General features: G+C 38.4%; 1 protein-coding gene across 1 annotated transcript in view; it reads right to left on the bottom strand.

Annotated features, from left to right (window-relative positions):
• Positions 1–11,132: 11,132 nt before the first annotated feature.
• The window catches only part of FAM91A1 (family with sequence similarity 91 member A1), a 40,956-nt gene continuing 29,673 nt past the window's right edge, over positions 11,133–22,415 (bottom strand). The window contains exons 15-19 of the mRNA XM_034668520.1: positions 20,108–20,257; positions 18,017–18,121; positions 17,382–17,505; positions 16,051–16,120; positions 11,133–14,094 (exon numbers count right to left, since the gene is read on the bottom strand). Coding sequence (XP_034524411.1) covers positions 13,909–14,094; positions 16,051–16,120; positions 17,382–17,505; positions 18,017–18,121; positions 20,108–20,257 — 635 coding nt within the window. The 3' untranslated portion in view covers positions 11,133–13,908. The remainder of the gene's footprint in view (positions 14,095–16,050; positions 16,121–17,381; positions 17,506–18,016; positions 18,122–20,107; positions 20,258–22,415) is intronic.

The following is a 22,415-nucleotide window of genomic DNA, read 5'->3' as shown; positions in this document are numbered from 1 at the left end:
GTCAGCGGCTCTCAAACATTCTGGTTCCAGGGCTCCTTTATAATACTAAAAATTATTGAAGCCTCCAAAGAGCTTTTGTTTGAGTGGATTATATTTCTATCTGTTGATCTTTAGTAGAAATTAAAACTGTGAAAAATGTTGAACATTTATTAATTCAGTTAAAAGTATAATAATAAACACTGGGGATCACCATCTTTTTCATTTTTGCCAGTGTGTTGGGTGGGAAATGCTACCACATAGTAGTTTTAATTTGTGTTTAATTATGAATTGATTTGTTCTAATTTTTGTTAGCTATTCTATTTATTTTTCTACGAACTGCCTATTCATCTATTTTGTCCGTTTTTCTGCTCTAGCTTGCCTTTTCTTCTTAGAAGGGGTTTTTGTATGGTGAACATGGTAGGCACAGAGATGCAGCCCTCTGATCCCCCGTCAAGCTGGCCGGCTGCAAAGGGGGTGGATATCTGGTAGCCCCCGGCTGTTGGTTCCTTCGGGGTCAGCCTCAGCTTTCCAGCCTGGGCCACAGTCTTCTCAGGGCAGCCCACAGCCAATGACTGAGCAAGAAGAAAGAACATCCAACAGAGAGAGAAAGGGCGAGATGGCCACTCTAGCCAAGTGGAGGGACAGGGACATGCCCACATGTCCCTTTCGATCAACAGCACCTCCATCTGCTACACCCACCCCCACAGTGGCTTCCTCTGAGGGCGGAGATCCTTGACCCCTAAGGGAATAACCAACATATAATGGGGCTGGGAGAATTTCTGACTTCGAAAAGTTAAAGAACATTCTGCCCTTCTCTTGCAACCACCTGCTAAAAACCACAAGGAGAATGAGAAACGGAGATAATCACCGATAAAAAGAAGAGAGGTTTGTAACCAAACCACAGCACATGGAGATGGAAGGCGGATAGCTGGCATGGGCAGATGGCTTTTCAGAGCAGACGAAGGGGAATCCAACAGAAAATAGAGTTCCTTATAAAGAGCACTGACTCCCCCAAATCACACCTTTTCCTCACGCAGCTAGGACATAAGGAGAAACTGATTCGGAAAGGCACAGGATGGAAGAGAATGGTACATAAAACCTTGACTCCACCTCCCTTCCCAGCATCCAGAGCTTGGTAGCCACACTTATAATGCCTGGGCAGGAACCTGAAGTCTCTCTGGAACCTCTCCTTAAACCAGAAACAGCACAAGCATCCCTATGGCACCATTTTCACTAACAATTAACTGTTGAGACCCAGAGAAAACACCTGCAGATCCAGACTGTTGGAAGAGCCATAGTAAAAAAGCAGCTCCCTCCTTCAGCGATCCCCACTGGCCAATAAGCCCCACTGTGCACACAGCCGTCCCGATGGTCTTCTGGGGGATACCCACCCACCCTTACAGCGATGATCACCCATCATTACAGGAAAACCTCCAGAAGCACAAACAGAAAAAGGGAATTCAGAGAAAAACAGAGACAAGGCCGAGGGCAGAAGAAAATATCAAAAGAAAACTAGAATTAATATCCTCATGGTGATCCTAGAACATATTGTATCCATCTATAAAATGGATGCTACAATTGAAAAGGACCACTAAGAGTTATAGCTCCGTTTCACTTCCGCAGAATATGTCAACATGGGAATGTAACACATTTGTTAATTCTTCTAGTGAGTTTTGGGTTGTTTCCACCTCCCCTTTTTTTGCTATTAAAATTAATAGAAACAATGCTGCTACCTTACTTGCCTTCTAAGAGATTTTTAGGGCTAGAACTGCTGGATTTCAGGATATGTAGATGCACGACTTTGCAAGCTTGTATCAAATTGTGTTCCAAAAAAGCTTGCTCCAAATTATATTCCAACAGCAGTACTCAAGAGATCCCATTGGGAAGGTCTTCTCCATGTGCAAACCCGGGGGGGTCTATCTTACAGTAGCTGAAATACTTTGAATCAGGGGCCACCTCGGGCCCGCTCTCCCATGTTCAGAACCCAGGGGCCCAGGAGTCAAGGAGGGGAAATGGGCATGGCTCCCTTCACAGCTACCCTCATGAACCGTTTGCAGCACTTCTGCTTTCCACCTGGAGATTTTAGGCTCCCCAGGGAGGAACGCTCCCCACCGTGGACTTCTCATGTCATTGAAAGAACAGGTAACCAAGGGGGTCACTGGCCAGGTAACTCTGATTACGGGGAAACTGAATTGCTTCCACACTAATGGGCCACGTTAGTCCAGTTTCCGCTTCTCTCCCTCAGCCAGGGGGTGCTCCTTCCTCCAGTCCCAGCACCACAGGGGATGTCCTCCCAGCTCCTGGGGCGGCAGCAGCAGCTCAGTGGTGCTGTCTCCTTACCGGTCACCTGCCCGACTCCGGAGGGCTCCTCCTTCGTGCTTCTAGGTTCCGGCAACGCCAAGCTCTTCCCAGGGTTACTTCAGACCTGGAGAGGGGTAGAGTTCCTGCAGTTACTGACTCTGTGTTATCTCGGTTTTCCTTTTCCCCCAAAACTATTTTACTGACTCCATTTTATTTATCTGTTAAAATAATTAATGTGGCTTCTATTTTCTCCATAAACCCTGATAGACAAATAGCAATGCTGCAAAAATTCTTACAACCTCAATCCTAGGAACTTGATGTTTTTGCCATATAGTACCTTCTAAGATGTTTAATTTTTGTTTATTCCTGGTGAATAGAGTTGCATCTGATTTTTAGCTGTGATTATACATCTATCCATGCTGTGTTTATTTCTAATAATCTGCTAGGTTAATTTATTTTCTATATAAAGTTATATTATCTGTAGATAATGACTATTCCTTTCATTCTTTCCCAATCTTTTTGTTGTTGTTACTTTACCACTAGAACCTCCCACATATGATTTAATAAAAGTAGGATTTATGGGTATCCTAATCTAGTTGCTGAATTAAAGGGAATTCTTCTAACACTTTACCACTAAAATGATGTTTGTTGGTTTTTAGTAGATACATCTTACCGGGTTGAGAAGGCTCCTTTCTACTCTCAATTCACTAAAAATATTGCCTTTTTTTCTTCTTTAATTGGATGTTGCATTTTATCAAAAATCATTTTCTGCATCAATTGAGATGATCATATACTTAAGTTTTATTGAGATGAATTGTATTATTAGATTTGTTAAATGAGCCTTGCATTCTTGGAATAAAGCCAACTTGCTGTCTTTTGCATATTTCACAGGGGTACTGTTTGCTCATATTTTGCTGACAATTTTGCAACTATATTCATGGGTGAGATTAGACCATAATTGGCCTTTCTTGACCCTTTTCCCTGAATTTGCTCTCAAGGTTATACTAGTCTTGGAGTTGCGGGTATTCCTTCCTTTTTATTTACTGGAAGAATTTGCGTAAGTTGAAATTATCTATTCTTTAGAAGTGTGGTAGAACACACCTATAAAATTATCTAGATTAGGTGTTTCCTTCATAAGATTTTAAACTACTGATTTAACAGTTACAGGACTATTCAGGCTTTTGGTTTCTTCCTAAATCACAATTGTACTAAGTTATACTGTTTATAATTTTATCAATGCTTTCAAATCTACCAGCATAAATTGTCATATATCCTTTTTTTTTTTTTAAAGATGTATTTATTTTAGAGAGAGAGAACGTGTGCACACATGCAACAGAGGGGAAGGGGCAGAGGGAGAGAAACCTCAAGCGGACCCTCCCCCCCAACACCACCCCTGAGCGCAGAGCCCTACGATGGCTCCACTCAGGACCCATGAGATCATGACAGGAGCCAAAATCAAGGGTTGGCCACTCAACAGACTGAGCCCCCCAAGGGTGCCCCTTGTCATATATTCTGATATCTTTTTAAACTCTACAGGATCTATGGTGATGACCCTTTAATTCCTAATGCTATTTTGGTTTCTCCTCTTTATGATTAATCTCTTGTCTTTTGGCAGTGGGTTTCCTGTTTGTATTTTTGTTTTCCTAACTCATTAATATCGGCAGTTAATCCTTTTGTAAAAGAACTCTTCTTAAATGGTCCTAACTTTAATGTGCTATCTGCCTCCATTTGGAACCCTGATGCACTCTGCATCCCCAAAAATGCTTTTGTCTTAAGGTCTACTTTGCCTTATGTACATATCAGATTTCTTTTGGTACCTAGTCTCCTTATCTGTCTTTTCCATTATTTCATTTTTAACCCCTTCACGTCTCTAGGTTTTTGGTATGTCTCCTTGTAACATCAAGTTGACAGTTTGGGGGGATATGGGATAAATTCAACCTAATAATTTGGTTCTTTTTTTTTTAAGTTTGCAAGTTTAGTCAATTTATATGTACGACGATTCCATGAATTTGGGCTATTTCACCCTATTTTTGCTTTTTATTTGACTTGCTTTTTCTTCCCTCCCCCCCCCCTTTCTTCTTCTCAATTCCATTTTTCCCTTCTACCGGTTTCAAAGTTATAAACTCTATTCTTTTAGTGTTACTCATATTTTATCGTGCATAATCCAAATCATGTCTAGCTATTTCCATGAACCATCTTCTATGGAATACTTCCGTGCACAATCATCACCAAAGCCATCAATACCTCACACATAGATTGTTGCACATATTCAAATTCCATGCTTGTCCCTTGTTTATTTTCAACATACCAGCCATAGTGACCAAAAAAGATGTCACACTGTATGCTTTTCTGCTCAAAACTTAGTGATTTCACACCTGAGTCCAAGTGCTTACAATGGCCAATAAGATACCCAAACTCTGGCCTCTTCCCCTGCTACCAGATCTAGCCAACAATCCCCCTCATTCTCCTTACCTAGTCTCATCATGTTTCTTGAAGTTCCTTGGACGTGCCACACATGCTTCTACCCGAGAGCCTTTGCACAGCTGGTTTCTTCTCCCTCAACACTCTTCCCCAGACGTCTACATGACTCACATTCTCATTAAGTCTTTGTTTAAATGGCTCCCTCTTCTTGAGGTCTTCTCTGACCAGGTACTGTGAACTGTAATCCCAATCCTTAGTGTTTCCCATCCTTCTCACCATGACTTTTCCTCCATAGAATTACCACCCTCTAATGTGCTATACTATTTTGTTTACGTCTGTCCCCACTAACTAGAATGTAAGCTCTATGACATCCAGAATTTTTAATTCACTGATTCATCCTTAAAAACTAGTACCATGTTAGCCATTTATTAAATGTACAGTTAAGTGTTGAATATGCAAATCAAAGAATATTATTTACTCTCTAAAAAATACAGTGAGCATAGAGCGCTTTAATTCTGAGTAAAGCGTCTCCTGACTCACATGCTATTATCTTTTAGGATTTTAGTCCTGTTTCCTTACTCTGCCAAATTAAACATCATTTTTATTTTTATTCAGAAAAAAATTTTAATCAACATTTTAATCAACATCTTTGTGCAGCATTCCTCATATTGCAGAAATTCCTTCTGGAGTAATTCTCCTTTATTTGAATTTTGAATTTTTTTTTTTATGTGAGTCTAGTAACATATTTGAAAATATCTTTTTCATCTTTGTTGTTGATAGTTTTGCTCGATTCACAATGTAGGCTAACATTTTCTCTAAGTACCTTTGTGATGGGATTGAATTGTTTCCTAAATTCATTATTGATATGCACTGGATCCCTGCACCTCTGGGTTCATCTGTTCTGGAAAATTCTCATTTTCTCTTTGGAATTAACCTCACTTCATTGTTTTCTTATTCTGATCCCACGGACTGAAAGGACAGCAAGGGAATATAGGCATACTTTGGAGATATTGCGGGTTGGTTCCAGACCACCGCAATTAAGTGAATACAACAACCTCAAATGAAGTTTTTGGTTTCCCAGTGCATGTAAGTTATGTTTACATTATACTGGAGGCGATTTTTTTTTAAATTTAAATTCAATCAGCCAACTTGTTAGTTTCAGATGTAGAGTTCAATAATTTATCAGTTTCATATAACACCCAGTGCTCATCACATCACATGCCCTCCTTAATTAAGGCCCATCACCCAGTTACCCCATCTCCCCACCCACCTCCCCTCCAGCAACCCTCAGTTTGTTTCCTATAGTTAAGAGTCTCTTATGGTCTGATGAGAACTTTCTCCCTGATGACTTCCCATTCTGTTTTCCCTCCCTTCCCCTAGGGTCCTTTGCCCTGGTTCTTCTATTCTACATGAGTGAAACCATACAATAATTGTCTTTCTCTGATTGACCTATTTCACTCAGCATAGTACCCTCCGGTTCCATCCACATCAATGTAAATGGTAAGTATTCATCCTTTCTGATGGCTGAGTAATATTCCATTGTTTATACATACCACATCTTCTTTATCCATTCATCTGTCGAGGGACATCTCATCTCTTTCCACAGTTTGGCTATTGTGGATATTGCTGCTATAAACACTGGGGTGCAGGTGCCCCTTCAGATCACTACATTTGTACCTTTGGGGTAAATACCTAGTAGTGCAATTGCTGGGTCGTAGTGGAGACAATTAAGTGCGCAATAGCACTGTCTAAAAAAAAGCAATGTACATACATTAATTTCTTAAAAAAAAAAACACCTTTGTTGCTAAAAAATGCTAACCATCACCTGAGCTGTCAGTGAGTTGTAACCACTGATCACAGATCACCATCACAAATATAATAATAATGGAAAAGTTTGAAATACTGAAAGAATTACCAGAATATGACACAGAGACACAAAATGGGTAAATGCTCTTGGAAAAATGGTGGTGATAACTCTCTCAACACAGAGTTGCCACAAACCTCCCATTTGTAAAAAATGTAATTATCTGTGAATAAAGTGGAGAGCAATAAAACGAGATATGCTGTACTATGTACAATAAATGCCTATAAACTCAATAATTCAGATGAAATGGACCAACTCCTTGAGAAACCCAAACTTCAAAAACTCACTCAAGAAAAAAATAACCTAACTGTACCTATTAAAGAAATTTAATTATAGTTCAAAATCTTCCAAAAAAGAGAACTTTAGGCCCAGATAGTTTTGCTAGCAAATTCTACCAAAATCAGACCAAGATATTAGAAAACCACAAATCAATATTCTTCAGGAATATGGACATAAAATCATTCAATATCGGCCAATCAAATCCAGCCCTAGATAGGATAATCCACTGTGACCAAGCTGAATTCATACCAAGAACACAAGGCTGATTAAAGATACAAAATCTAATCAGTGGGGGGCACCTGGGTGGCTGTCAGTTAAACGCCTCCCTTTGGCTCAGGTCATGATACTGGGGTCCCGGGATCGAGCCCCACAGCGGGCTCCTGCTTGGCGGGAAGACTGCTTCTCCCTCTCCCTGTGCCTGCTGCTCCCCCTACTTGTGCTGTCAAATAAATAAAATCTTAAAAAAAAAAAAAAACTAATCCATGTAATTCACCATATTGAGTCTAAATAAAAATAAACCATATAATCATCTCATTGAATACAATGAAAACAAAGACAAAATCCAACATCCATTCATGATAAAAAAAAAAAAAAAGAACACCTAAGTAGAAGGGAATTTCTTTAACCTAATGGTCACCTCCTTACAACTCTACAGCTAACAACCATACTTAATAGCTAGAGACTGAATACTTTCCCCCTAAGATGGGGGAACAAGGCAAGGATGTCTGTTCTGACTCCTATTCAATACTATACCGGTAGTTTGGCCAGTGAAATAATGCAAGAAGTAGTAAAAGGCATACAGATTAGAAAGAATAAAATGTCTTTATTCAGAGACCACATAATCATCCATGTTGACAATCTCCAAGAATCTACTAAAAATTTCACTAAGTGAGCTTAGCAAAACCAAAATATACAAGTCAGTCATATTCCTATATACAAGCAAGGAATAATTTCAACGTGAAACCTTCAAAAAATTTCCAACAGTACAAAAAAAAATGAAGTACTTGTGAAGAAATCTAACGAAATATGTAGTTTATGTATGCTGGAACTACAAAACAGAGCCCACGGCCCCCAAAGTTATAAATGGAGAGATATTTGTTAGGTTGTCAATTCTGTTTGATTTACAGATTCAATATAACTTTGATTAAAATCCCTGCAAAGCTTGTGTGTAGACTTAGACAAGCTGATTCTAAAATTTATGTGGAAAGACAAAGGAACTAAAAGAGCCAAAATCAATTCATCAATTCTTTAAAAAGAAAAATAAAATAAAAAGAACAAAGTTGGAAGGACTGCCACTATCCAACTGCAGGTGGTATTCAAAGGACAGACACATTTCATCAAGGGAACAGAAGAGGGAGTCCAGAAATACAACCCACACAAATGTCAACTGATTTTTTTGAACAGCTTTATTGAAGGATAACTTACACATCATAAAATTCACTCGCCTTACGTAAGTGTACAATGCAATTAATTTTTGGTGACGTTTCCAGTACCCCAAAGAGATGTACACCCATTTGTATTCACTCCCCATCTCCACTTCAGACAACCGCCAATCTACCTTCTCCCTACAGGTTTATCAACTGATTTTTGATTAAGGTGTAATGACAATTCAATGAGGAAAAGAGAGTCTTTTCAGGAAATGGTACTCTATCAGCTGGATGTCCATATGCAAGAACAAGAGTCGATATAAAGCTCACCCCATCTATTAAAATGAGCTCGACATGTGTCCAAGACCCACATGTAGAACTAAAAAACTTTCGGGAAAACAGGAAAAATCTGCATGACCTCGGGTCTGTGATGAGGTTTTTAGGTAACTGCATCAAAAGAACAACCCATTGAAAGAAAAAAAAAAGTAGATTCCATCAAAATTAAAAACTTGTTCTTTAATAGACACTATTAATGAGTGAAAAGACAAGTCAGACTGGGAGAAAATATTTGCAAAACACGTATCTGACAAAGGAGCTGTATTCAGAATAATATATGGAACTCTTAAAACTCAGCAATAAAACCTAATTTTTTTAATTATTTTTTTTTAAGATTTCATTTATTTATTGCAGAGAGAGAGTGCAGAGCAAGAGAGAGGCAGGGCTTGATCCCAGAACACTGGGATCATGACCTGAGCCAAAGGCAGACACTTAACTGACTGAGCCACCCAGGCACCCCAATAAAATCCAATTTTTAAAATATGGACAACAGATCTGAATAGGCACTTCAGACAAGATAAACGGGCAGCCTATAAGCATATGAATAGATGCTCAACATAATTTTTCATCAGGAAATGAATATTTCAGCCACAAACTCTGCTTCACTGCTGATGGGATGCAAAATGGCAGTCATTCGGGCAGACAGTGTGGCAGTTTCTTATAAAGTTAAATATACGCTTACCAAATGAGTCAGCAATCCCACTCCCAGCAAAACGAATTATGTTTATATTACAAACCTGCACATGACCATTAAATGATAAACGCTGATACATCCACACGAGGAAGTACTCAGCAACAGAAAGGATAAGCTACTGATTCACACAACAACACGAATTTAAAATGTATTCTGCATTGCAAAAGAGGCCAGATTTAAAAAGCTACAAATTGTACAATCCCACCATTTCAGTGACATTCCAGGAAAAGCAAAATTATAGGAATGGAAAACAGATAAATGGTTGTGAGGGGAGGGGTGGGGGGTGAGTAAAAGAAGAATTTTTAGGGCGCTAGGACTGTACAGTACTGTGATGGTGGGAACACTACCATGCACTTGTCAAGGCCCATAGTGAATTTTATGGTATGAAAAACTCAACTGGGATGTAAAGGACCCCAGATGAAAGGCACAGCGTGACAAGTCAATCTGTTTTACAAATGTCTGAAATAACCTTATTGAAGGAAGTGGGAAATAAAGGGAGCTGAACTAAGGTACTTTGGAAAACGGTGCTTGGAGTAGATAGCGTAAAGCTCAGGACAAAACAATTACTTGAACACTGTACTCCAGTTGGGCCATTTTTCTCACAGGGATAGAACTTAACTATTCTGAAACCACTTTATAAATATTCTAACATTCAACAAACAAGCAAATAAATTGTAGACAGAGAAGCTAAGGTTCTCACTCTCAGAGAAAGAAGTTACAAATGAACACAGAGGCAAAACTAGAAGGAACCTTGCGGTGCTGGTTCCGTGAGTATAACTGAATGCTTAATCTCATATACATACAGACAGATCTAGAAATAATTTAGAGATGTATACTATATATTGGTTAGTATGCATATTGGTATCTCTTAGCACATTTCACTGAAAAAGCGTAGAAGCGGGAGCAGCGAGCACACCCAACACCCAGATCTTGGGATCTAAATTTGAGTCTCCAATAAAAGCAACCAGGGCGCCTTGGAGAAATAGCTGATTCTAGGGCTTGCATCCAGATATTACTTGGCAGCTCTAGAAAGTAAAAATATGGTCTTAAAAAAAAAATGAAGGCACGTCAAAAGAATTTAGGAGCCAACCTCAAAGAGTTCCCAATAACCCAAGTTGAAACATTTTATACGATAAATAACAGTATTAGATTTTAATCTAAAGTATAAAATAGCCATGATCACATACTAATATGAACAAAGGATCAAATAGGAAAGAGGAAAAACTTTAAGAAAAATTCTAAATAATATACGTAGATACTACCCTCCTCCCCTTGACTGGTGGGCTAGACCTGGCAATTCACTTCCAAAGGCAAAAAAGTATGGAAAGTGGGGAAATACAGTAGAAATACCTAGCAGACACCAACTTAGCCAATGAAGGAATATCACCAGTAATGACATCGTGTACCCCATGGTATGATACAGTGTAGAAGGGCCTATCACCTCTGTGCTACCCTTCCTGATAAAGCATAACCTCAAATCTAATCACAAGGAAACATCAGACAAACCCGTTTACTAAGGGACATTCTACAAATTAACTAGTACTCTTCATAGTGTCAAGGTCATGAAAGACTGAGAAACTGTCACAGATTGGAAGAGACAAAAGAGGCGTCAAGGACTAAATAAATGCAATGTTGTGTCCTGGACTGGATTCTGGAACAGAAGGACATTAGTGGAAAACAGATAAATACCAAATAAAGTCTGTGGTATAGTAAAATAGTACCGTCCTAAGGTTAACTTCTGAGTTTTGACAGATACGCCATGTTTGTAAGGTGGTAACATAAGGGAGGCTTGGCGAAGGGTACAGGAATCATCTCTGGACTATCCTTGTAACTTTCCTATAAATCTGAAATACAAAGGTCATTCTAAAAAAGTATAGGAAAGCCTCAGCACTGAGAGCATGGCTGTATTTAATATTAAGAAAGGGACTTACAGATTATATACACATTTTTGCAGTAATTTGATCAACACCACAGTTTATTTGTAAACATATTATATGTGTCAATAATCAAATTGACAACACTTTATACATTTTGTTGTAGAATATTAACATCATACCAGAAAACAGTCCATTGTACTCAGTTACAGAGTTTTGGTACTTTAAAATCTTTAAATACAAACTGTATTTGAAACACTGAACATAAAATAGAAACATGAATGGCAGAGATTGACAACATCAAGTAAAAGAAACTGATATTCCCCCCCAAAATGAATACAAAATCATCTGATTACATATTTAAAATGAAAGAAAGGAACTGAGAAAATCAGATACGTTTTTAAATGACATAAAGTTGCATTTCTTTAGACCCACCTGAGAGGTGAAACCGTACCCATACCAAATTCTGTGTCCTTTTTGATATTTTTCTCTTGGTTTCTAAAAAATGTCTCCCATGGTTTAAGCACATTAAGAAAGGGGAGGTAGCACAAAGCCAAATGAAATTACTTTAAAATTCTTTCATAAGTCGTCTTTGGCAAACGAAGTCTACACTTAAAATTTAACGTCTGTTGAACTGGATCAACACCTGTAAAATTAGGAAATGCATCTTTCCATGAGTTAACGTATGGATGAAACAAAGCCAAATTCATAAAGCAAAGCACAAAAGCAGCTTTCACATTTTACTAACAGCTCTAAAAAGCAGATTCTCCCTCTTTAGAAATATGAGAGGTTTTCAATTGGAAATCAGAACCTTTCCTCATTCACTGGAGAAACCAGAGTTGTCCATCTGTTTCTCCAGTACTTTCCCTAAAATTCATGATCACTATCAGATTCTAATTCTTCCTCCATTATCTCTCAAAGGAAATATAGCAGCAAATCACTCCCATATTTTAAGTTTTCAATTCACCACCAACCGGGTTCACTGCCAACAACTACAAATTATTCGATTCTTTATTAGTGTACATGTCATTACAGTAGGCTGAGACTGTTAATACAGGAATAAATAACTACAGTTAATATAAACAAAGCAAATGAAAATGAGATTAAAGAGCCCTGATCAAGTGAAATACTTACAACTTTCTGTTGAAAAAATTGTAAAAGTTACATACATACCTAATAGCACAAGGAATGTACAATATCAATTATTGGAAAAATAAATGAGTGATTCACAGTCATAAGAAATTACTTTAATATTAGTATGTATTTTTCCTTTTATAGACAAACATTTATAACATACACTTGATTTCTACCTCATATAAGACAAAGTAGAAAACGAAACATTACTGCACTTACCCCAAAACACAGCACTGACTGCGTGCACAGGGAACCTGCTCTGAGATATTCAATTCTATGGGTTGGCCGTGGTACCGAATGCATGGTTAACAGTTTTAAGAAAGGCATATATTTCCAGAAGTATGTTAAATACACAAATACCAGTTCTATAAATAACAAAAATTATCAGGAAAAATGTTTAGGTTCTAACATTCCCGAATTTTCTAATGCTTTAAGTGTTTTAGATATATGTTGTTTGACCAGTTTGGTTACAGTTTTAAGCGAGCAAACCATTATCCTACGAGAAGAGCTACACTAAACTATAACACTGCACAAACTTCCCAAGGAAGGTAACTGAGAAAATCTAGAAAGTGAATCCAATTATTCTAATTACCATTTGAGATCTAAAAGAATCAATGACTCAAGAAATATTTTGAAATTACTCAATTTTTCTTTATCAGTTCCTCCAAAAATATGCACATAAATTTAAGATCCAGATTGCCTAAGAATGTCTTCAAAGTAGGTTTATCACCAAAGTGTTTTTGATCAGAAGACACAGCCTTAATGCCTCTAATATGTAATTCTAACCGAAAATCACAATCCTTGGTTTCAAAACATCAGATTCGATTTCCTAACAATTCATTGGCGAAGCCACTAAACAGTCTGGGTGAGAATGTGCAGCAGCCACAGTTACAAGAGTGGAAAATAAATTCAATTTTCCCATAAAGACTCTATGAAAATATAAAGCCCGAAGTGAGTGACAACAGAAGTCCACATATAAACGCTGGTTTAAAAATAGAATGTTTTCCAAAGCTTCTCATGAGATTTCGATGTATAGTCAGAGTCTGAGTTAAGACCTTATGAATCAAGGTTAGCTTATACATAACTATGCTGATTTACATACCTTCAACAATGTTCCACTCATATACATAATTTACAGACATCCACAGAAATTCTTAATGCCCCATCACATCATCTCTCAAAACTGGATGTTCATTGTTTTATAGTTTTGCTACTTTAAGTACCAAGAAGCCTTTTCAGAGGAAGAGTTCCGCCTCTTCCCGTGATCCCCTAAAGAGTAGGTAACAAAATATAAAATTAAACAAGATTTATGTTTGATAAACTAACATATAAAATTACCACTGCAATATTCATAGAGACTGCTTATAAACGTAACAGTCATCATAAAGCCTATAAAGTATATATCCTCAGTTTTATAAAAGAAATGCAGATTGTCTCAGGGTAAAAAATACAGTGCAGGCTGCTAAAAAGCTCTTTGTTGCATGAGGAGGTGCAATAATGAGGAAAACTCCAGAAAACGCGAACATGTTCCCCAACCTTAACATCAGCGGCATGTGAATCGCACTGCGGCAGCACGATGCTTTTTAGTGGCTGGCACTATAAAGCTAACGTTAAGAAAGAAAAAAGGCAGAAGTGTGAGCAACAAATGGTGGAACCAAATTATTGCAAATGGAGATTAGCAATAAGAAGCGAGGAAGGTGACCGTCCACTCCATTCTGATAAGACGCCATCTTTAAATATTAAGTTCTTTGCAGGAAGTGGGACTCCCGACTCGGCGCAGGACGACTGTGAGAGCACGCTGGAAAAGCTGGCCTCAGTGGGAACATCCAGGGTGGAAGCACCTTCCTAAAAGACCAAGGAACAGGAGAAAAATCCTATGTCCAACACTTTACCAAACCACTTAATACAGCTCATTACAAATACGGACTTTGATGAGCCAAGAAATGTTTATGGAACGCAAAGCCCTGTGGGAGATGCAAAGATCTACTTCACAGACCCCGAGATAATCAGTGACGGGTATCACTGTGTGCGGTAATGACTAATACCAGTCAGACTATTATAAGTGCTTAGAAATAAATAGAAATAATGGGCTATGAGACTGTAAGGGAAGACAAACATTCATTCCTAAACAATCCCTAAAAACCCCTCACATAGCATCAAGCACCAGAACATTCCGTGAGCTCCCAGGGCTCTCAGATTACCCTATTTAGCACAGACCTTTCCCCAGGACTCCAGTCTCACACACCCACCTCTCTGGCATCAGCTCTTGGATGTTTCACCATCCATTTCACACCTACCATGTCCGTAACCTTCACTCTCCAAGCTCCTCCCCCGTCCTCCCCACTCCACACACTGAGCTCGTTCAGAAACTGGAGAATCATGCCTGACTCCTCCTCTCTTCTCGCCCTCAATCTTTTCCTCACATTGAATTAACTGCCAGGTTCTAGCAATCTGCCTCCAACATGTATCCCAAATTACTGTATTCATTCACTATAGTCTAGGCCAGTGGTCTCCAAAGTGGGGTATGGGGCTATAAAACTTTTAGAAATCCTTTATCAACTACTGCATCTTTAAAAAATTTCTATTTTTGTGTATATTTCATAATATACATAATTTATTGATATAACAGTACATATGGATAATAAACTTTTATTATGGGTATATGCAAAATTTGGGGGTATTTTTAATTCAAAAGGGAGCTCAGCTACCAACAGCTCGCACATGGTCTCTGAACTGGTCTTGCTTCTCTGCTTGTTCCTTTTTAATCTGCTCTCCAAAGGGTAACTAATCTTTTAAAACAGTCAACCAGAAATAAATGTCATTCCTGTTTAAAAGTCTTTAATAATTTCTCTTTGCACTTGAGCATAAAATACAAATTGTTTACTATACTCTAGAAGGCCCTGCCTCCCCTCCTCCTCAGCCTCACCTCTTGCCAACCCCCCCACTTTCATGAGGCTTCTGCCACACCACGCTTCTTTCATTCCCTTGAACACCAAGTGTTTTCCCAACACAGGACCTTTGCTCCTACTACGCTCTGCATGGCATACTCTTTCCCATCCCTTTTAAGTTTCAGCTTATATATCATCTCCGTCCATTTAAATTAGGTCTCCCTTTGGACTCCATCAGATTCCAAGGAGTTTGGCTCCTTCAAAGTGCTTACTGAAATCTGTAATTAACATATATTTCAATGTTTACTGTCTCAATCATTACAAGCTCCACTAGTGTCTTGGATAGCATTGCTTCCCTGGCACCCAGTAAAGGGTCTGGCATAGAGCAGACTCAAGTATTTATTGAAAAAATAAATGAAACAAAACTCCAAAATACTGATTTCATAAGGTTGGGTCAGATATCCTGAACAGAAATACTCCATTCCAAAACTTTATCTACAAATCAAGTCTACAGAGTACCCTTTCTTTCCCTGGGGGAGGGGGAAGACAGGTCTACAGTACTGGCTTGCACTACAAACAGCCCCCTCTCAGCAACCGAGAATCACTGCAGTTAAGGGAAGAGTACTGTACCCAGGAACCAGCACCTAGCATAGTGCGTGGCCCACGGTAGGTGCTTAACCCATCTCTGTTGAATAAAGCACTGGCAGAGAACAAAGGGTCCCAGCTTTAGACCCTCTCTACCCGGCCAGTAAATCATGTGCAGGAAAATGAACTTCCTAAATCTCAGCATCTTTATCAATTAAAATTAATGCTTATTTCATTACTGTGGAGGCCCAAGACAAACACGGAAGTGCTCTGCGTCCTATAAAGCTCTAGGCAAATACCACTTGGATTTTTTTTTTAGTTTTGTTACCTGGAATGAGTGAACAAAGTTAAGGACGTGTAGAGAGAGTTTTCTACTGGAATGTAAGAGGTTCTGAAGGCTGAAAAACAGGGGTAAAAAGTTTAAAACAAATATAATGACAAGAACGAACACCTCACAATAGTTTAATTTCAGCAACTTAAATGCATTTATATATGTAAATACATTCTGATTAACACATAAATTTTTTTTAATTTCAATAGTTCTTGTCAATGAAATCGCTGCCAGTTTTAATATTAATTTAAACTGAGTGTTAATAGTGCCTACAAAGACCATTTTGAAATAAAAAATCATGTATAAAACCAAAACTGAGACATTACTGTTAGGAAAAGCTCAAACTATCAGCAAATACAAACGTTAAATGAAAGAGAACTTTTCAGGTAGGAATGACAACTATGATACAAACTTTAAATACCGATATTAATTTTAAAATACATCCTGATAAAAAGTCTAACAGATTTACTAAACATCAACCCACCGAAATCAAGTATTTTTCAAATACGTAAACTGGTAACAATTATGGCGGCAATCTTTAAAGCTGTATAGTAAATTCTACTTTTTTATTCACATAGGTGACTTTCAGAGAATTACTGAAATTATGTGTCGATGGAGTACTTTTAATCTTCTGATAAAGTATACTAAGCCAATTGAACGAATTACTTCTTATCCAACTTTGTTTTCTTAAATGAAGAAGTCAAGAAGACCTGTGGCCATCGGCTCTCCCAGCCGCCCTGCCAAGACAATCAGATTCAGGGATATTCCTCTCTGCTCAACAGTCACAAAACTTTTACAACACTGACTCTTAGGAACAGCTCCCAATAGAACGGAGCTGGCACGCGAGATAAAACCTCCATGTCACCTCTGATAATAGATGCTCATTTCAGAAAACATGGAAACTGAAGAAAACTTAGAAATTCAGTTATAATTCCAACAAAAAAGATAACTCGAGTGTGTGTTTGCTCAGAGGGACAGAAGGACAGAAGGGAAACGTTCTACAGACACATATATATTACACACACCAGCATAATCTCACATAAGCTTGCTAATTTTATCACACTTTTACCAAATCTGGGTAACTAAGTTAACATAATTAAAATCAACCAAAATATGTGCCCCCAATGTTTGCATGTGTCAAATTTTTGAGGTGCTGAAGTTTAATTTTGAAAAATATAGTAAAACCCTTAAACTAACAATCTTTATTGAATCAACAAATAGACACAATGCAATTACTATGCTCATATGAAATAAAAGAAAATAAGGTGTAGCAACTAACAGCCTAAAAGTCTCACACGTGAAAAGGTGAAATGAACATAAACCCTTACCTCTCTTTTCTGCAAAGGCCATGTGTAGCAATTTTTCTACAAACTTTCCGGTTTAATTCAGAACTAAACAATGGAATTCCAAAGCACAGCTCGAGAGGAACCCAATCTGCTTCTGTTGTGGCAACTACAAACCGATAGATAGTTATTAATCACATGTGTATTTATATATATTACAACTGACCAGGGCTTCTTAACTGACATCCAGAAATTTTCAGATTCCTCCCACCCCTGGGGTCCACCAGTGGGCTTAGCAGGGGAGAGGATTCAGAAGGGGTCAGTGAATCTCTACAACAGGAAAGATTCTTTGAGTATGTACATGCTTCTGGGGAGAAGGTACATAGCTTTCACCAGATGCTCCAAATGGCCTCTTACCAAAAAGAAGACACTGCAAGACATCTACAAGACCAAAGAATTTAACAGAGGACAAATGAAACTGAAGTCTTTCTTCTCAGGTCATATTTTTTTCACATTTTCATCATTAAAAATTCTAAATATATAAACGTGTTTCCTAGTAAATACTTATTAAAAGGTCCATTATGGATAATCAGAGCAGACAAATGACATCCAAATGATTTAACAGAAGAGTTGTATCTCAGAAACTAGTCTAAAACTGCAAGTAATTCTTATAGCCTTACCAGAGTTTAGTTTTGCTGCCGAGTCTATAGCTGCTTCCTCAATGACCATTTCAAATGACTCTGTACTCCCATTTACGTCTGAGCCAGAAGCCAAATCAGGTTCTCCTTGCAATGAAAGGACATACACAATATTAGGATTCTCGTAGCTGGCACAAGTCGTCCACCAGCCCTAATGGAAGAGAAGACTTCCAGCGACAGGAATGAGAATGGAGAACGAAGGGTCTTCATCCTAAAGCAGCTGTTCCCAACTAGAAGGCAATCCTGTCCCCCAAGAGACCTCTGACAATGTCTGGAGACTGATGCAGCTGTCAGGAATGGGGACAGGGATGTTATTGATATCTAGGGATGCTCAACATGCTACAATGCACGGGATAGGCCCCCACAACAAGAACTGTCGGAATGTAAATAGCGCGGAAATGGTGAAACTCTGGCCCAAGGAAACGAGGACTCTAAAGTCAGAACACAAGTTCAGCCTTTCACTTAGATCAAGTCACTTTTATCCTCAGGGAAACATGCAGATTATGTCATTTCTCTTCAAATTTCTTTGATTCTTCATATCGTCCAGCACATAAGATCCTCCAAGATCTCCCGACCTTACTACTTTCTCTACTCTCGTTTTCTACTACTTTCCAATAAATTCTTTCTTTTGGCCAAGATGAGCTACTCTGTTGCCTGATTCCCTCTGCCAAAAGGCTGCTACCCTCCAAATAAACAGTCATCTTTTATGCACCCAAATCCTCACTTTTCAAAACTGAGTTCAAATTTTACCTTCTCTAAGAAGCCTTCTCGGATAACTTAATGGGGCTGAGATACACCTTCTCTGTCCTACCTTAGCACGTTAAGCTGATGCCAAGCTCTACTGCAGACTTTTAATACTACACAGCAGGCTGATTCACTGGCTTGTCTCCCTTGTTAGGGTTTTGGTGTTTGTTTTTTTTTTTAATTCCTTAGATCTTAGTAATTTCAATCCTTTCAGCACCTAAGCGGGTACTCCATAAATGTTCGTGGGATGAAAGAAATAAAACATGACTGTAGCAGACATCCTTGAAATGACTGCCTAACCCATACCCCCTGTTTGGAAAATGCCCTGTGACACGTGGCAGCCAACTGTTAAAATTTACTCAGATTCTTTGGCCGAAGGTAAAGGACCAAGGCTGGATATTTAACTCAAAGGGAGCCAATCCAATCCACTGGATGGTGAGCAATCAATCATATTAACTCAGGATTTCACGCTAAGAGGCTCAGGGACTCACCGTCAATCAACAACAGATGTCTGAATTGAAAGGTTTTTTAGAGTCACGGACCAGAGCTGGCACCACGGCCACCAAAGCCACACACAAACCAAAATTCTGGCAGAGCAAAAATAATCAGTAACCAGGAGAAGGTGACGTAAAAATACATTTCATTAAAAAGAAAAAGGAAAATCAACTGTTGTCAACATACAGGCTAGGCGCGGGACAGAAAGAAGGAGAATGAGGCCAGGAAGGCTAATGAGCAGGAAAGAGCTGCAACGACTCATGACTAGAGGACGAGACGCAGACAGTCACGGTGAATTTAAAAAGAAGAGAAAAGGGAAGACAGGATATGAGAGACATTTCTAAAGCCTAATTCACAGAATGTGGACAGCGTGGCAAAAGAAGGAAGAGATAAAGATTAAGATTACAGGCCTGGATTACTGAGACAGTGGTGCCTTTGCCAGAAAGAGAAAGTTTCAATGGGAGAAACTGTTCATTGTACTTTAGAAACATCTGTACACACAGACTGAAGTTTTTGAAGCTGTCACTCCACCAAAGAACTTAACTGAAAGCCTACAGACATGGAGATGACAGTAAAGGGCTAACACCCCACAGCCATTCTGTACTCCAACCCCAGGCCAGCACCCAATCAGAGCTGGGCACTTAGTATTTTCTCCATCTGAATGACTGATATTTGTCCAAATGATGTCACAGAATATTTTCTCATCTTAGTGAAAAAAAACCAAGCATAAAATAATGCAACATCCCCACAAAAGTCTCCCTGCTTCTTAAGTATGAAGATTGCAATCAATTCCATACAGTGATCTTAATTCAAAGAACCCAACTGTTGGCTGACCTCGCTCATCTGAAGCGTCACTGAGTTTTCTGGTTGCAAGTTGGCTAGAAGCATTCAACATGGTGACATATCCACAAAAATGCTCCAAGTCCACTTTGTTCCTTAATATTTGCAATGCTTTATGAACACCCATATTGACACGAGTAAACTCTAAGGACAAAGATTGACATCACATTTTAAGTAAACAGCTTTATAACACAACATCAAAAATGTAAATATACTTTTATTAAACAATTCTTAGAACTACTTTTATACTTTATCAACACTGATACCAACCAAGAACTCCCTGTGAATGTGAAAGGATGGGGTACACATACTATTTATAGCCTTCAGGAGGCATTTATTGTATCAAAAGAAATCACCTGCTAATAAGTAAGCAAATAGGACCAGACGGGAAAATTCTCGAGGCTTCACTTGGTGGTTCTATCCTGCTTCAAACGCTTACTTGTTGGGCTTCTGCCAGGAAGTGTATTAAAGACATACTATATTTTTGAAAAATTTTTAGAAGTAAAATTATTCCTACTGAAACTAAAGCTAAAAATGCACTTGAAATTATATCCTTAATAAATTAAATATTAGTGCAAGCCCTCATAAATAGGTGAACTTATAAACGGCAAGATGCTCTATTCTGAAGTATGAAGATTCCTTTCTTTTGTAATTTACACAATAATCTCCCAAGGCAAGAGAGCTATTAATCATCAGTTTTTGAGATTTTATAAATTTTAGGATTCTGTTGTTACTAGCCTGTACCTTCAGGTGAACAAATAATTTTTCCCACACAATTTTTAAAGTGTCAAAGGATTAAACAGCAAAGTTGAACTGCAGAGGAGTACTTCTTTTTTTTTTTTTTTTTTTTTTTTTTTTTTTTTTAAAGATTTTATTTACTTATTTGACAGAGAGACAGCCAGCAAGAGAGGGAGCACAAGCAGGGGGAGCGGGAGAGGAAGAAGCAGGCTCCCAGCGGAGGAGCCTGATGCGGGGCTCGATCCCAGAACGCCGGGATCACGCCCTGAGCCGAAGGCAAATGCTTAATGACTAAGCCACCCAGGCGCCCCAAGAAAAGTACTTATTTCTGAGAAAGGGGCTGTGTTTTGGAAAAGAAAACTCTTCTCCAAATTTCATGCACGTTTATTCACAACAGGCAAAAGAGAACTGAATTTCAAACTCAAGGTTTCTGCAGTCTAGCCATGTGAAGAGGAAAAAAATATTTTAAAAACCTTCCTTTTCCCTACTTTGGGGGAGTAAGGGAGAATCATTACTACTATCATTTTGGAAGAACATTTAAGTTCTTATATAAATTAACCTGAGTTAGATTGCTTGAACCATTCACTGCTCTCTAAAAATTCAAGCAACATGGCTCTAAGAACCAGAAACATAACATTACAGAACAGCAGTTTTACATGGAGTAGGAAACATAAGTGCAATACAAATATATGTCAGTTTTAATCAGATAGCATTTTTCTTAATATATACACCTTCTTAACATTCAAAAGAGAAATGGTTATCTGTATTAAACAAAAGGAAGAATAAATTTGCTTTTAACAGAAATTCTGTGAGCATCTTTCATCAAATGCACTGTAGCTCACATCCAATTCTAGAAGGAGATAACTTTAAACAGGGCTTTCCCCCTTGATTCTAAATAGATTAATTTAGCGCAAACTCTATAATCCACTTACATTCTCTCTAACAGCAAAAATAACATTTAACAGCAAAATCGAATGCTGAAAGAGGAAATACATGCAAGTGCTTTGTACACAGTAAAGAATATATACACATGCTCACTGACATCTAGTTCTAAATTATCTTAGAAAGCCCCAGGGAGGTGGGAGAGACAGTAAGTAACATTGGGGGGGGAAATCAACTTTCTAAGTGTAAAATGTTCTCAATGAATTGTCTTCTCCCCCAGCCTCCAAATAAATAAACAACAAAAGGAAAGTGAAAGGCTAAACAGAGAGAAAACCTAGTCTTCCACCAGGCAGAGACCCACTGAAATTCTTCATCTCCAAGGCCGACCAGCATTCCTTCAAAGGTCCTAAGTGAGTCTTATTCTACTAGTTCTTTGCAGGAAAAGGCACATGACAAAACTGTATTTGCCAATATTCTTTTTTTTTTAATTAAAGATTTTATTTATTTATTTATGTGAGATTTATTTATTTATTTAACGAGCATGTGAGCATGAGCTGCGGGGGTAGGCAGAGGGAGAGAGAGAATCTCAAGCAGACTCTTCAGTGAGTGCGGAGCCCAACGTGGGGGCTTGATCTCACGACCCTGAGATCATGACCCGAGCCAAAATCAAGAGTCGGATGCT

This window comes from Ailuropoda melanoleuca, chromosome 9 (genome assembly GCF_002007445.2).
Source record: "Ailuropoda melanoleuca isolate Jingjing chromosome 9, ASM200744v2, whole genome shotgun sequence".
NCBI classification, from domain to species: domain Eukaryota; kingdom Metazoa; phylum Chordata; class Mammalia; order Carnivora; family Ursidae; genus Ailuropoda; species Ailuropoda melanoleuca.
Note: the sequence above shows the minus strand (reverse complement) of the source record. Positions and strands in the feature narration are given on the sequence as shown.